Here is a 17,149-nt window from a genome sequence, read left to right on the forward strand (position 1 = left end):
GGAGCCAATACACAGTATTGATTCTAAGACAGAAGGTAAGAGTTAAAAAAAAAAAAAAGAGTACTAAACTCATGTATCCCAAAGAGATCAGAGTTAGGAGAAAGGACCAATTTGTACAAAAATATTTATAGCTGCTCTTTTTGTAGTGGCAAAGAATTAGAAACTGAAGGGATATCCATCAATAGAGGAATGGTTGAACAAGTTGTGGTATGTGGTTGTTGTGGCATAAGAAATGAGAAACACTCTGAGTTCAGAAAAATTTGGAAAGATTTATATATGTACTGATGAAGAGTGAAGTGAGCAGAACCAGGAGAACAGTGTTAACAGCAATAGAAATATTATGTGATAATCAACTGTGAAGGACTAAACTATTATTAGTAAAACAAGGATCCAAGATAATCCCAAGGGGCTCATGATGAAGAGTGCTAAAGCCAAAGAAGGAACCAGTGGACTCTGCAGCTCAAAGCAGGCCAATTTTTCTTCTATTTCTTTCATGAGTTTTTTTTTTTATTGTGTGTGTGATATAGGTTTTCTGTCATGACACTGGGAATGTGGAAATATATATGGTAGGACTGTACTAGTATAACCTATATCGGACTATTTACCACCTCAGGGAGGGAGATAAAATGAATCACAAAATGTCAGATAACAATTGTCATCAAAATAAAAAAATTTTTAAATAAAAAAAAAAAAGTTCCAGACTAAATGTGAAAAGCCTTTGGAAGCCATTTGATGAAGGGTAATAATCCTAGATGAGAGGTCTGTTCTGACTGTTTGTGGGATTTTATGATGTCCTTTGGGTCTTATATAAAAGCATCAAGTTAGCTGCAATGAGAGGCTTTTCCAGAAACTGGAACAAGTGTGATTTTCCAGCACAGTGCTGAGGAAGAAAATTCCTGGATTGAAGGGAGAAGGAAGCCTGGGTTTTTGCCAACTCTTACTCCCTATCCTACTTTGACCTTCCAGGTTTAAAGGTTCTAGAGGATGATGGCACATGGAAAATCTTCAGGGTCCTAGACAGCATCTCTGAAACAGCTGTCAACAGTGTTTACATAACTGGGGCCAAAGACATAATGGACTTGTGAGTCCATGAGGAGTCCAGAAAAGAAACTACATCATGCCTAAAGAAAATGTCTTTTTGTTGTTGTTCAGTTGTGTCAGATTCTTTGTGATCCCATATAGGGTTTTCTTGGCAAAGATACTGGAATGGCTTGCCATTTCTTTGTTCAGTTTGTTTTACAGATGAGGAACTGAGGCAAAGTTAAGTGACTTGTCCAGGGTCACACATCTAGTAAGTAGCTGAGATCAGATTTGAACTCAGGAAGGCGAGTCTTCCTGATTCCAGTCCTGGTACTCAATCCACTGTGCCATCTTGCTGCCTAAAGGAAATATCTTTAGGATCCTACAAATGTGAGGAACAGGACTTCTAGCAACCAAGAACTTTGAGTTATTCCTTTGCCACTTTTGATCTCTAAGTCTAATTCCATTTTCTCCTGGACTCTGCTTGCATGAGTGGAAGAGTCCCTGACCTTTGGGGAGATATTTTGTACAAATCATTCTTATTGAACTACTTTAGTAAATGCTTCTTTTCTTTTCTCTTCTCTTCTCTTCTCTTCTCTTCTCTTCTCTTCTCTTCTCTTCTCTTCTCTTCTCTTCTCTTCTCTTCTCTTCTCTTCTCTTCTCTTCTCTTCTCTTCTCTTCTCTTCTCTTCTCTTCTCTTCTCTTCTCTTCTCTTCTTTTCTTTTTTTTCCTTCCCTTTCCTCTTTTTTATTCAAAGATATTTTATTTTCCCAATTACATGTAAAATAATTTTCAACATATTTTCCAAAATTATAAGATCCAAACTCTCTCCTTTCCTCCCCTTCCTTCCCATATTAAGATAAGCAATTTGATCTGACTGCCCCCTTCCTAAAAACTGCTTATCTAGCTTATTAAAAAAATTATCTACTGACCATTTTCAGAGGAAGTACACCAGTGGAGGCTCAAGAGGATGATATTAGCAGATCACTCCTGACCTCCTCAGGGGTCCCCTTAGACGCTTAAGAGGCAGGTGCTCCCTAGCTCTATTTTGGGGGGAGTTTAAATTAGGATCTTTGCACATCTGTGGGCTTAACTGGTCAGCCCGGGGCTAGAGTGATGCTTCCTAAGGGCAGTCTCAGGATCGATGCTCAGACCTGGACATGTTTCCAAGAAGCCTGTCTGGAGGTTTCAGAGTAGGGGCCGTCTATGTTCAGCCCCTCATGCCGGCTCTGTCTAGGGGGGAAGCTAGAAGGCCACACCCCTGTCTGCCCCCAGGACCCACAACAGAGAAGGAGCAGCAACCATTCTTTGGCTTAGACATGGGGGCAGCTCTGCTCCTCTGAGATCTTCAATAAATGCCTTACCCTCTCCAGGTCGGAGATTTCCCCCCACCAGAGAGGTAGCTAGGAATGTTTCTTGCCTAGGACAAGTACCGGCTACGCCTTCAGTTGAGGGGGATCAGCGACCCTGAGACACTAGCGTGAGCCCAGGGATGTGGTGGGGGAGGTAGAGAGGGCAGATAGCTCTAAGGGGGGTAGACTATAGGGATCAGGAGAGGGTGGGCGATAGGAGCTCCCCTCAGCTCCACATTTGGTAGCTTCCTATCTTAATTAATTAATCAATCCTGTTAATTAGATTCTAAACTGTTATTTTCATGCTGCTAAAGGGACCAGAGAGTTGTTAGCAACCTATTCAGTTTGTTCTCAATTCAGGGCCCCTTGTTAGCTTCTGCCCCTTTTGTGAGCTCTTCCGTGTCCCGAGACCAAGCCTAGTGCAGTCATCCTTGGGAATCACCCTGGGAGCCCGCAGGGATGGGCCATTCGCCTCTGGGTGGCCCAAAGTAGCTCCCTATCAAATATTAACGAGGACCCTGGCTGGGAAGTTTAGGAGGAATCACAGCTTCCCAGTAACCGAAGCCCTTGTCGGCTACTGCTAAGGGGAGAGGCGATGGAGCCTGACTGGCAGAGCTTGGGTTTCCTTTAAAAGCAATTCATTAAGTTGGGAGACTCAGGGGCGACAGGAAGCTCTACAGAGCCCAGATGAAGTAGGAGTCGGATTACAGCCTATGTTGGCTCAGAACCAAGAATGCACCAGGAAGGGATCCTCTGGAAATTCACAGCCTGGGTCCCCCCCAGTCTGACTGATGGATTCAGAGTAAGAGGATGTCAGAACTGAGAGACGGTGCAGCGTAGTGGATAGAGTGCTGGACTTGGAGTCAAAAAAGATGAGTTCAAATTTAGCCTTGGGCACTTAGAAGCTGTATGATCCCAGACAAGTCACTGGACCTTTCTGAGAGTCGATTTCCCCATCTGTAAAATTGGAATGGGGCAGTTAGGTGACTCCGTGAATAGGAGAGCCAGGCCTGGAAGAGAGGAGTCTTGGGTTCAAATGTGACCTCAGACACTGCCTAGCTGTGTGATCCTGGGAAAGTCACTTAATCCCAATTGCCAAGCCCTTACTGCTCTTCTGCCTTGGAACCAATACACAGGATTAATTCTAAGGTGGAAGGTAAGAGTTTCTTAAAAATGGGAATAATAACATCTGTGGCATCCAATTCATAGCTATAAGATGTAAATGAGGTCATGTAAAGAAATGGAAATACAAGTGGAATTACACATGGACTATGGGAAGGGTGGGGGTAGGGGAGGGAGGGATAGAATATGATTCTTTTAACCAAGGAATAATGTTCTAAATTGACTAAATAAATAAATAAATAAATAAAATAAATAAAATTGACTAAATAAAATAAAAAAAAGAAATGGAGGTAAGCAGAGAAAAGCTCTACAACCTTGCACCCAATGGGACTGTACCTGGCAGCAAAGAGTAGCTACTAGAGCCCAGCAGGGCTACACTTAAAAATTAAAACCCAGCACATAGTGAGTTCATACTATATGTAGGGAAAAAGGAGAGAAAGGAAAGAAAAATGGGGGGAGGAGAGAAAACTAGGGTGGCAATGACATCAGAGCAGTTGTCGGTTCCAAAACAGATTGGACCATTGATTTACTTTAGACAGTTGTGATAGTTCATACCGAAATCCCAGGACAAAAGAGTGCTAAGTAGACACATGGTCGAGCTATTCTCTGTAATATGGACCAAACTCATTTCAAAAGGGTCTTGCTTGCAAGTGAGGGGAAAGGAGTAGAATAAGCATTTATTAAGTGCTTACTATGGGCCGGGCACTGTGCTATGTGCTTACAAACATTATCTCATTTGAGTTTAAACAACAAATCTAAGATGCGGTGCTGGTATGATCCCCATCTTACAGGTGAGGAAACTGCCCGAGAGAGGGATGAAGCGACTTGCTCAGGGTCACATTGCTAGTACATGTCGGAAGCTGGATTTAAATTCAGGTCCAGAATTCTATCCCCTGTATCACCTAGCTGTAAGGGGAGTTCTTGATCCAATGGAGAAGTTTATCAATCAACCAAATGAAATTATGTGGGCTATTATCAAATGAAGAGTTCACTAATCAAACTGATAGGATGAGGAATCTCCTAGACACTAGGAGCAGTAGTGAAGTATCAACCACTCCTTCATAGCCTATAAAGCAAGGTTGGAGTTCTTAAAATATACTCTTTGCTTTTTTTCCACCATGATCTCTCCCCCTCCCCACTGAGATTTATTCCAAAGTTCAGCAAGAGGGGTACTCCAAACTGGACCTCACAAAAACACAAGTGTTCAGTTGTTCAGTCATTTTTTTCAATTGTGTCTGACTCTATTTGGGGTTTTCTTGCTAAAGATACTGGAGTGGCTTGCCATTTCATCCTCCAGCTCATTTAACAGCTGAGGAAACTGAAGAAAACAAGGTTAAGTGATTTGCACCCAGGGTCACACAATTAGTACATGTCTGAGGCTGGATTTGAACTCAGGGGGATGAATCTTTCTGACTCCAGACCTGGCACTCTATCCACTGGGCCATCTAAAAACAAATGCTTGCATGCAGTCTAAGGGGTTCTTTTAAGGAGGTTGGTCCTAAATTTCAACCCTATTTGTAAAGGACAGGGCAAATTTTGAATGCCATAGGCAACGCGATCTCAGAATCTAGTTTTTAGCAGAGGAGGAAGATGCCTTGGCTATTTCAGCATTGAGAATTGCCTTATGGAAAAGAGAGCCCGTGCTTGAGATTTGGGCACTGGATCTACGAAGAAAGAAAGGATTTCTTGATGCATCATGCTCCTTGAAGAAGGAAAAAGATGGTGCCCATGGTTCCATTACCTATTCAGAGAGCAACACCAACAACATCCACCATATCTCAGGTTGTTGCCAGTTGTTCTGATTTTGGTTTTGCCACTGGACTAAGATGATGCTGGAAAAGAGAGTGAAGCTGACAGCTTTGTGCCATTCTGCCTCACTTAAATCCAATTCACATTCGAGTCAAGCTATCACTCCATTATGCCACTGGTCCCTTTCAAAAAGTGAAGCACTAAATAAACAACAACAGAGAGAGTCTGCCTATAGTGCTGTCCTGGGGAATCTGGGACAAGAATCTTTCTTGATCAAGGAACAGAAAGTAGTTTAGTAAAGGGGGCAGCTTGGTGCTCAGTGGATTGAGAGTCAGGCTCAGAGACGGGAGGTCCTGGGTTCAAATCTTATCTCAGACACTTCCTATGTGACCCTGGGCAAGTCACTTGACCCCCATTGCCTAGCCCTTACCACTCTTCTGCCTTAGAACCAATACACAGTATTGATTCTAAGATAGAAGGTTAAAAAAAAAAGAAAGTAGCTTAGTAAAAATGAGTGAAGTAAGTAATCAAAGGATATAAACAAACAATTCTCAAGAGGAATTACACGAGGTCCAGAGATGGGAGCTACCTTAGGTATTTCCTAGCTGGCAAGTCACTTATTCCCCCCCCCCCCCCCAATTGCCTAGTCCTTATTCCTCTTCTGCCTTAGAACCGGTACACAGTATTGATTCTAAGATGGAAAGTAAGGGTAGGTTGTTGTTGTTGTTTAAAGAGGAATTACAAACTATTGACAACCATAGGGGGAAAAATGCAAATCCAAAGAATTCTGATGTTTTACCAGACATTCATCAAATTGGCAAAAATGACAAAAGATGGGAGTAGTCAATATTGGAAGGGCTGTAGGAAGATGGGCACAGGAATTCATGCTTGGTTTTGCTGTGAGTTGAGCAATTTGGAATTCTGTGAAGAAAACAGCTAGAATTGCCATATTCTTTGACCCAGATTCCACTGCTAGATGTATGTCCCATGGGGGGGGCAAAAAGAAGGGGCCCCCCAACCACAATATGTAGAGCAAGGGAGGCCCATCCTTTGGCAACTGGGAAAACAGGTCATCATACCTAAATGGAAAGTGTAGAATGTGTAGAATGAAACCATAAATACAATGACTAAAAAGAGAAGCCTAGGAGAATGTGATTGATGTCAAGGGAAGTCACCAGGAAGATGATATATACCATGTCTATAAGGATGGAAATGAAAAGAACCAAGCCAGAGACACTCAATGCTGTGACATTATAATAGTCAACCTTGGCCCCAAGGAAGGGATAGGAGACATCTGACTCCCCATCTTTCAAAAGGGGAGGGGGAGGACCATGGCGGTGGGGTAGGGCAGAAAGCTCAGATTCTTTAAATATGTTGGTTAATTTTATGGAATTGTTTTTCTCTTCTTTTTTATTCTTTATTATAAGAAAGACTCTGTGAGGGGAAAGGAGAAGAAAAACCTTCCATCTTACAATCAGTATTGCATATTGGTTCCAAGGCAGAAGATCCGTAAGGACTAGGCAATGGGGGTTAAGTGACTTGTTCAGGGTCACACAGCCAGGGAGTGTCTCAAATTTGAACCCAACTTCCCATCTATAGGCCTGGCTCTCCATGCCCCCCACCCCCCACCCCTTAGGGCAAACCAGGTTCTAGTTCTAGCTCCTGAGTTCAGACCCGGCATGAAGAAACCAGATATTTCTCTGTCCTTTTTTCAAGTTTATTTTATTAAAATATACAGTGACTGAATATCAAGTAGTTATTGTGAACAGGAACCGCCTCCTCTGGCTGAGGAAAGGAAGGTAGAGACTCCTGCCGGTCAGACATGCGGCCATGCCTTATACTACACACACGCACACACACGCACACACGCACACACACCAGGGAGAATCTTGTGCAAATCTGGTGTCCCTGGGGCTAGGAGGAGGGACCTGGGCTGAAGGGTTCCCAGCGGGCCCCAGTGCTTAGAGATGCAGGGAGAGAGCGCGAGAAAAGGGAGAAGGATGCGCGCAGAGCCCCTCCCTGGCGCGAGGGAGAAAGGCTCATGGCGGCCAGAAGACCAAGGAAGGAGGGGACCGAGAGAGATGCCGGGAAGACCTGGGTTTTGTTGGTGAGAAAAATGACGAGAGGCTGACGTGAGCTCAGTGACCGAAGTCCCCTGTGGGATACGCTTTCCCCTGAGTGTAGATCAGGTGGGAGGCCGAGGAGGGCTGTGCTTTGAACCCAAACGACTTGCCGAATCACCGGGACCACCGCGGTCCCGAGCAGAGAGCCGGGCTGGGGGCCGGAGGACAAGTGGTGGGGATGGGAATCCCCCTGCAGTCAGGGGTGGCTGGCGGGACGTGGGGCTCCGACCTGCTGGGGCTGGGCTCTGGGGTCCAGGGCGGGGGCGGAATGATGGAATGTATCTAGTTGGAATGTTCCTTAGCGGGTAGCAACTGTGTCCCCATCCCATAAGCCTCTTCGATGTAATATTGAGCCATTCTACCTTCTTAGTCTCTAAAAGCCAGGTGCTGGCTCTGGGCCCTACTGAGGATTCTCTTCTGAGAGAGGAGGCAAGATTCCTTCCTCTTCCCATGGGCACTTGAGCAGAAATCACACTGCTGGCTTTTTCTTGGGGCCACTCAGAACTGCCACAGCAATCCAAATGATCTTTAACACCCTGCTTGTAGGAATCACCCTTTAAACTTAAAGAAAGCAGTCAGATGAGAAATTTAAACAAGTCACACGGAGCCTGTATAAACTTATAGCCAGTCCTCTAGTTGCACATCAGATGTTTGGGGTTAAGGAAAGAAGTGGGGGATAGTTTGAGTCTCTTCTCTAGAAATTTTCTGGCAACAAGGTCTCCCAGATACACAGTGCCCTCTGGGATGTACTCTTCCTTTTTCTTCAAAACAAAACAAAACAAAAACAAAACCCTTACCTTCCACCTTAGAATCAATGCTGTGTATTGGTTCCAAGGCAGAAGAGTGGTAAGGGCTAGGCAATGGGGGTCAAGTGACTTGCCCAGGGTCACACAGCTAGAAAGTGTCTAAGGTCACATTTGAACCCAGGACCTCCAGTCTCTCAATCTACAGAGCCACCTAGTTGCCTCCCTTTTGCTTTTTCAAAATGCTGGCTTGAGGACTCCTCCCTGGAAACCACAATACCATCCCTAGGGCTATCTGTGTCCAGTCTGACTCTGAAGCCTGGTCAATACAAACATGGCACCTTTCTGGATGTCACTGACTCAGGATTAAGAAGGTTGTGCTTTTGAATATCAGTAGGGGTAGAGAAGAATTAAGCTTCCATTTCTTAGATAAATAAGTCATTCTGGGCTTCTCCTTTCCACTTCTCCCTATTGTTTGGCTTTGGGGAAGGTGCACCAGGACAAAAACTTTAAACAAAAACCATCAGGAGAAAATGGGGTAGCCTTCTCTTGGCAAAAGAGAGTATTCAAAGATTAGCTTCTTTAGAAAGTTTCTTGGTTATGGCAAAATCTGCATTGTGGGGCTGCAATTAGGGTTTGTGCTTTTTGAACTGTGGTGTAGGCAGTCAATTATTCTCATTGCTATAGGTGGGGGTGAGGTGACATAGCTGTCTCCTTTTGGGGACTAATAAGTTGCTAGCCTAGATAACCTTTAAGGTCACTTTCAGCTCCAAATCCTACAGGTATGAATCTCTTTACTCCCAGGAAGAGAGTTCCCATCCCTCCAGCAACCAGCCTGAACCAACTGAACCCCATCCCCATCCCCATCTCCACCAATCCCTGAGCTGCAGTTGCTACCCTCTCTGACAGAAAGGAAGACCAGACAATTTATTAATTCAAGTCTGAGCTTCCTAACTTAGTTGAACATAATAGACTCTAGTCTTTGAGCCAGGATGGAGGATTTCCCTTCCTCATTCTGGGGCAAGAGTGGAAGATGGTTGTCTTTAAGATTCCTTATCAAGTAGACCCAAATCCCTGAGTTTGGAAGGATATTCCTTTCCTGGAGTGGCTAGGTGAATAGGATTCTTTTCCTATGCAGTCCTGGGTGAATCCATTTGCCTCCTTTCACCACGTGCCCCTTCTTGATCTCTGACTCACAGGCATCCTCTGCCTGTCCTGAGCTTAGCAAACATGCAATTCCTTTTTTCTCATGTGGTTCTATCTGTTGTGAGTGATTTACCAGAAGGCAGAAACAAGGCATGCATTGAGCTTTCCTTTTCAACCAAAACACCCATTCCCCCAACCCCCAAATACTCTTGAAGAATCAGCAAAAGAAAGCCATCTCAGAGTAGATTACTGCTCCCTTCATGATTGCCTCTTGATAGCCATGAAACCCTCAAACAGAGGACAGACTGGGCCATGTCTCCAAGCAGGGAATAAAGCACCTCTACTATGAGGAGTGATCTAGAATAGAAACATGACAGATGACCTGCAGCTTGAAAAGGCAGTATGGCTTCATGGGAAAAGAACAGTGGATTTGGAATTAGAAGACTAGAGTTCAAATCCTGGATCTGCTACTTACTAGCAGTTTGACCTTAAATCACTTCCATTCCTTGGGACTCAGTTTCTCCACCTATAAAATGAGGAGGGTTGAATTAGGTGGCCTGTAAAGGTTCCTAACAGCTCAATAACTCTATCCTAATTAGGATGAAAAAAGGAGAGAGTTCTATGAGTAGCTTTGACCCAATAATGCAAGGTTGTTAACTTTTTCTCAAGAGTTATGGACCTGGATAAAGGGTACATGAATTTAAACCCATGGTCTCTAAGAGCTACAGAGAAGCTGTTGACTTCAGGGAAAGAGGTGAATATTTCCTTTAATGACTGTGCTATCCCCTGTGAGAATTCAAGCCCTTTTCCTGGTAAAACCCAGTTGTGCAATGGAATTGGTAAAACCTCCCTAAACAGGCAGAAGATACTACTGATTCCTTTATGAAATGTACAGATTTCACCCAATCTCTGGGACATAAATTCACCTTTGGGAAGAAGACTGGATAGGTGATACTCTATTACCCACAAGATACCATCTCTTTGTCTTCCTAGTAGGGGAGAAGTTGGTACATGTGGTAGTCCACATTCTCTCTCTCTCTCTCTCTCTCTCTCTCTCTCTCTCTCTCTCTCTCTCTCTCTCTCTCTCCCCCTCTCTCTCCCCCTCTTCTTTCTTCTTCTTCTTGTTCTTCCTCCTTCTGTCTCATGTTCTCTCTCTTTAAACCTAGGGGAATCTTATGTATGTGTGTAGCAAACTTTTAAACGTTTGTTGTTTTTTCTTCTTTTTTTGTAAATTAGTAAAAAATCCAAACAGTTTCTTGTAAAGGTGGAGCCCATTGGTGTGAAGGTGGCCTTCTGAGGCAGAGGTTGGGGAGGGTGGCAACTGAATGTCCCCACTTCTAGATCACATTCTCAAATAGCTGCATGGAGCTCATGATGTTTTCATCCTATTTGGAGTAAGAAAAGGGAAAAAAAAATGGAGACAAGGGAACATTGTGAGGAGCTGTCCAACAGGACTATAAACAGTTTCCAGAACAGTTGAGAAATTATTATAGTGATTAGGTAATTCAGCAGAAACTAATTCCATCATGAGAAAATGGAGGTAAAACAAGAGTTCAGAGTTGATTGGGCCACATGAAGAAGGAAGGGGCTGCCAGGCTGGAAGAGATTTTGAGGTGAGTGGATAATGATTTGGAGAAATGCTTCTAGTGCCTTTTTCTCCAAGGATCTCTCCAATATCCTAAAGGTCACAGACACTAATTAAACACTGTATTCAAAGGAATGTTTCTAATCTCATATATGGATCTTTTGTTTCTTGAGAGTGTAAACAGAGGATATGGAAAGGTTTTATTACATCATGACTTTGGTGAAGAGGTAGGGGTAGGGCCAATAGCAATGGGCCAGGAAGGAATGTTAGGCTTGCAAGACTCTCTAAAGGATCTTAGGAAATAGCTCCCAAAAGGATGACCTGAACTAGGTGAGGGAAAGAAATGGACCTTAAAAAATGTGTGTTACTATACTACCTAGGCTGTTCTTAGTTTGAGCTCTAAGAGTTTAGATCATGATTAAAGTTCTAAGAGAATCATTCTAAACCTAGAATATCTCCTTAACAGTTGGTTGTTAATGTCTATTGGGAGGAGAGGGATGGAGTGTTTCTGAGGATCCAGGACTAAGTAAGATGCCCCTGAAGGCTTTGCAAGGGGAAGAGAGAAATGGGGAAGATAATGCAGAAAGAAAATAGAAATTAAAAGATATTCCTATTTCCTTGGATCCTCAGAAATGGGAATTTCTGAACAGATGGAACCTAGCTTCTTATTGTGTTTCTGATTAGAGTGAAAGGGATGGAAGCTCACCTTTTGACAAGTCTCTAGGAATTCTTCAATGGTTACCACTCCATCCTGATTCCTGTCCATTTTCTGAAACACAAGCATATCCACTTATAGAAATAAGTCAAATCCAAGGGAAGTCTCCTAGTCATACCTTAAACTGCAGGGAATTTACTTGGTTAAGTCCTTCCTTCCTTCCTTCCTTCCTTCCTTCCTTCCTTCCTTCCTTCCTTCCTTCCTTCCTTCCTTCCTTCCTTCCTTCCTTCCTTCCTTCCTTCCTTCCTTCCTTCCTTCTTCCTTCCTTCCTCTCTTCTCTTTGTCTCTGTCTCTATCTATCTGTCTATCTGTCTGTCTGTCTGTCTATCTGTCTGTCTGTCTGTCTATCTGTCTCTCTCTCTCTCTCTCTCTCTCTCTCTCTTTCTCTCTCTCTCTCACACACACACATACACACACACACACACACACACACACACACACACACATTTACTAAGTGCCTACAACATGAAGGCACTATGTTAGGCACTTTTCTAAGTCTATCTGAGGAATATCTGCAGGCCCGAATCCTTCCTGTTGTCATTGATTTGACATTAGGCAAGTACTGGATGCTATAACACTAATTTTAAAAGCTTCTGTCCTGTTCTTAGGTGGCAAATTTTGGAGCCTCTGGCTTTCCTGGGCTACTCTCCCCATCCCTCTCCCATTCCTTGTTCAACAATACTTCCCCCTCTCCACTTCCTTTTTTCCCACCTACCTCCTTTTCCCATCAACCTTTCCTGCAGCTTCTAAATGTGTGTCCTCAACCTCTGTCTCAGGACCAATTTTAGATAATAATAAGAATAATGCTTCATATTTGTATAGAGCTTGGGGTTTTACAAAATGCTCACATGTGTTATTTGACTTCATCTTTCAAAGAAGTTATCTGAGGTAGCCAAAGCCAGTATCTTATCCCTATTTTACACGTTAGAGATTTGAGACACAGAGAAGTTAACTGACTTGTCTATGGCTTTAAGTCAGTAGTTTAAATGAACCATGACTTAGGTTTCCCTGAAATCCTGACTGACCTCCATCTCTACCCCAAATGGTTCAGCTTACTTTTTCCTTTTTTTTAACCCTTACCATCCATCTTAGAATCATTCGTATGTACTGGAACTAAGGCAGAAGAGAGGTGAAGGAATTTAGTGACTTGCCCGGGTTACACAGCTGGGAAGTATCTGAAGCCACATTTGAACCCAATTTAAGATCTCCTATCTCCGAGTCTGGCTCTCTGTCCAGTGAGCCATCTGGCTGCCTCCTCAGCTTACTTTTCATTATCCTTTTACCCTCATTCTCAAGCAAAAGTTAGCATTCAAATTCTTGCCTATTCTTAAAAATTTGTAAATTTATTTAGAACTGGAATGGACCTTAGAAATCATCTAGTCCAACTGTCTCAGTTCACTGATGAGGGTCAAAAGAATTGAAATGACTTGCCTGAGGTCACACAGATACTTAAGGGCAGAGCCAGGACTGGATCCTAGAGCTCCGGACTCCCAGGTTAGTATGCTTTCCTCAACATCCCACTGTTTTTCATGGAGTCACTTCCTAAGTCTGGGGCCCATCTCTGGGAAAGAAAGGCAAAGGGGAGGAGAGATGGGGGTTGGGAGGGGGAGAACAGCCAGTTTCCATGTCAGCAGGTAGCAGCTCCCTACAACATTTCATGTACGGTGGCCTCACAGGCCATACCTTCTATTACCTTGTCAGGACTTTGTCTCCTTGGGATTCCTCCAAAGAAATCACTCACTTGGCCCATTAACCAAGAGACCCTTCTACTCTCTCTATGTTTCCTGATCTTTGGTTCCATCACATTTCCAAGGAAGTGGGTTGTTACCTGAAAGAACCTTTCCACATGCTCCAGTGGGGCCTCTTCCCTCAGGATGGGATAAGTGTGACGACCCATCATGTCATAAATGGATTTCATGATAGCCAGCATCTCCTAGGAGGGGAAACAGGGCAATGGTGAGGTCTCAGGCATTGTGGGGGCTCTCTTATAGAGGAGAGAGGGAATAAAAGCTCTGGAGACTAAGAAGGGACCTTTATTTAGGGATCGTTCCAGTGCCTCTGGTAGGATTCCACACTTCCATACTCCTAGAATTCCACACTGACTTTCTACAACAGAAAGGACAATGGCTAATGTCTTGCAAATCCTCAGGAAAGTTAAAAGGGCCACTTTAAAAGGGCAACTGTTTCTCCTTTACTCAGGAGCATACGTTATTATCTGTCTGGTCTTCCTGGTAGTCAACAAAAGAAGAGAGCCCTAGTTTTCTCTGTTCTGTTTTTGGTGTGCCTTTCTATGTTCATAATCCATTGGTCCTAGAGCTATTTTACATGACTTCACTCCTCATAGCAGTATCCCTTATGGAACTATCAGGTGATTGCAAGCCCTAGACCAGGAGTCAGCAGCTTTATGAACTCTAGGTACTGAAGAGGAACTAACTAGTTAGCCCAGAGGTGGCAGAACTCTGGCAAGCCTTTTGCATTGATTTAAGCATAGGAAAATAGAGAGGAAAAAAGGGATTTGGAGTCAGAGGACACAGCTTCCAATCCTGATCCTGCCATTTATTACCTGTATGTTCTCAAGCCACTTAATCTCCCTAACCCTCAGTTTCTTCATCTGTAAAATGAAAGGGTTGGACTAGATAACCTATGTTTCCTTCTAGCTCTAAGATCTAAGCTGTAAGACTTCTAAAAATGGTGGCCTCTGAAACTCTCATTTCAATTCAGGTCAACAACTCTTTACCAAACATTCCATGTATGAGTGAATCCACAAAGATAGGTACATGAAAGAATTGGAAATTGAAGGGATGTCCATCAGTTGGAGAAAGGTTGAAAAAATTGTGGTACATGTTGGTGATGGAATACTATAGTACTATAAGAAATGATAAACAAGACAATTTCAGAAAAAATTGGAAAAATCTGCGGGAACTGATGCAGGATGAAATAAACAGAACCGGGAGAATATTGTACATAGTAACAGCAATATTGGACGGTGATTATCTGGGAAAACTTGGCTACTTTCAGCAGTGAAATGATCTGGGATAATCCTGGAAGACTTATGAGGAAAGCTATCTACCTCCAGAGAAAGAACTGTTGGAGTCCTCTTTCACATCAGCATATTTATAATTTCATTTGGGGGTTTTGGCTATGTATGAGTTTGCTCTTACATCAATGACCAATATGGAATTGTACTTTTCATGACAATAAAAAAATGAAAAAAAGATAGGTGCTCGTTGGAAGCAGTATTAATAATGATAAGGCTTTTGTGTTTAGTGTTTTATTTGTGCTTCCTGACTGCCATGTGAAATGTGTAGTGCCGGTGTTTTTATTCCCATTTTTTATTTAAAGAAACTGAGGCTTAGATGGGGTAAGCCCAAGGTCCTTTAGCCAACACATCAGAGCCAAGACCAACTTGGGGCTCTTCCTACCACATCACACAGTGGTATTCAATAGAATTGCACTTCAATAATATGAGGATTCATGATTCATGTGTGCACTTCACCAAAATTGATTGCTAGTCCTTTGTTGCTTTCTAGATGGCTAAGGAAACATTTAGAAGAGAAAGGGACCCTGAATGCCATCTAGTACAACCACCTCATTGAACTGGAAGGAAACTGAGGCTGAGAAAAGGTTAAGTGACTTTTCCTGGGTCTGAACTAGTAAATGCTAGAGGCAGTATCTAAACTCAGACCTTTCTGATTCCAAATCCTGTACTGTCTCCCTGCCCCTATCTCCAGCGGTTGCTAGGGCTGAAAAATTCATCAAGCCATTCAACCTACTGATGAGCTATTTTGACCTCTAATGTAGGCTGGTCCTTGGCTGATGGGCCAACTGGCGTTCGCTGGGCTCATACTCAAAAGCCCTTCAGTTTGTCTTATCCTTCTCTGGCACAGCCTTCAAGAACACAGAATCATCTTCATAAGGTGGCATCAGAGCAGAGCTTATTCAACTCCAACTGAATAATACATAAAAAACTAAAACCAATTAATTTATGACTCCTACTGTCTTACCTCACAAAAGAGCCCAGAGCAACCAATACCTGAACATCAATCAAACTGAGACTCTAAAGCTGAGAATCTCCTATATTGGTTAACATTCAGTTGTTTCCGTTGTGCCGGACACCTCATGATCCCATTTGAGGATTTCTTGGCAAAGATAGTGGAGTGCCTTGCCATTTTCTTCTGCAGTTCCCACCTGTCTCTTCTTGACTCCAGACTAATCACAGACTAGAATCCTGACAGCTACCTTCATTCTACTATCTAATACAAATCCTTTTTTAAAAACCAATACCTTCCACCTTAGTGCCAGTTCTATGACAAAAGAGTGGCAAGGACCAATTTGGGTTAAGTGACGGTCACACAGCTATTAGGAAACATCTGAGTCCAGATTTGAACCCAGGATCTTCCAGTTCCAGGCCTGGTGCTCTATTTACTCTTCCATCTAGCTGAATTGATGCTATGTTGTTGTTTTTTTTAACCCTTTCCTTTCATTTTAGAATCAAGACTGTGTATTGGTTCTAAGGCAGAAAGTTGGGAAGGGCTAGACAATGGGTTTAAGTGACTTATCCAGGGTCACACAGCTAGGAAGTGTCTGAGGTCAGATTTGATCCCAGGACATCCCATCTCTAGGCCTGGAGCTCTATCCACTAGGCTACCTAGCTGCCCCTTGATTAAAATACTTTGGATCCCTCTGTCCCATCCGTTACCATTTATAAACAGGTACCTCTTTTGTGATGTAGCCATCCTTGTTAATGTCATAGAGATTAAAGGCCCATTTCAGCTTCTCATGAACTGTTCCACGCAGCAAAATTGAGAGACCCACCACAAAATCCTGCCAAAAAAAAAAAAGAGCACTGGGCTGAAGGCAGTTGGATTTTGTTAATAGGGAATTACTGGCAATAATATAGGACTAGGGAGTAGACTTGTGATTTGCTGGTATAGGGAACTCTCAGATGAAGAAATTCTTTCTACCCATACAGGGTAGTAACTTCTCTAAAACTTCTAATCTTAGAGAGTTGCCTAGAGCCCTGCCAGGTTGGGTAACTTGTCCAGGGTCACACAATCCAGTATGTGTCCAGTGTAAAACTTGAATCCAGATTTTCCATGCAATCTATGGAAATAATAAAAATATAAAAACTCACTAATTCAGAGTAATTTGGGATGAGAGAGGCCCTGCTGTGAAAAGGCTAAATTATAGAATATTTGGAGGAAATATAATTTTTATTATTTTCCAGTTCAAATAATAACTAGAACTAAATAGAGGTCTTATAGGACCTGCTTTATTGTTGTTGTTTACTTGTTTTTAAAATTATTCAATTCTTTGTGTCCCCATTTGGGATTTTCTTAGCAAAGATACTGGAGTGATTTTCCATTTCCTTCTCCAGCTTATTTATAAATGAGAAAACTGAGGCAAACATGGTTAAGTAACTTGTCCAGGGTCACATGCCTAGTAAGTATCTGAGGCTAGATTTGAATTCAAGAAGCTTAATCTTTCTGATTTCAGACCCATTGCTCTATCCGTTGCACCTCCTAGTTGCCACCTGATTTAATGAACCAAACTAATTTATTATTTTATTTTTTTAAAATCCTTATCTTCTATCT

At 42.8% G+C, this 17,149-nt stretch overlaps 1 protein-coding gene across 2 annotated transcripts in view; it reads right to left on the minus strand.

The window, feature by feature from the left end:
• Nucleotides 1–10,292: 10,292 nt before the first annotated feature.
• The window catches only part of KCNIP3 (potassium voltage-gated channel interacting protein 3), a 165,249-nt gene continuing 158,392 nt past the window's right edge, over nucleotides 10,293–17,149 (minus strand). For both annotated transcript variants that reach the window (XM_056813743.1, XM_001373698.4), the window contains 4 exons: nucleotides 16,272–16,379; nucleotides 13,384–13,488; nucleotides 11,547–11,609; nucleotides 10,293–10,640 (listed from right to left, as the gene is read on the minus strand). In XM_056813743.1, coding sequence (XP_056669721.1) covers nucleotides 10,593–10,640; nucleotides 11,547–11,609; nucleotides 13,384–13,488; nucleotides 16,272–16,379 — 324 coding nt within the window. In that variant the 3' untranslated portion in view covers nucleotides 10,293–10,592. The remainder of the gene's footprint in view (nucleotides 10,641–11,546; nucleotides 11,610–13,383; nucleotides 13,489–16,271; nucleotides 16,380–17,149) is intronic.

The sequence above is a fragment of the Monodelphis domestica genome, chromosome 1 (assembly GCF_027887165.1).
Source record: "Monodelphis domestica isolate mMonDom1 chromosome 1, mMonDom1.pri, whole genome shotgun sequence".
NCBI lineage: Eukaryota > Metazoa > Chordata > Mammalia > Didelphimorphia > Didelphidae > Monodelphis > Monodelphis domestica.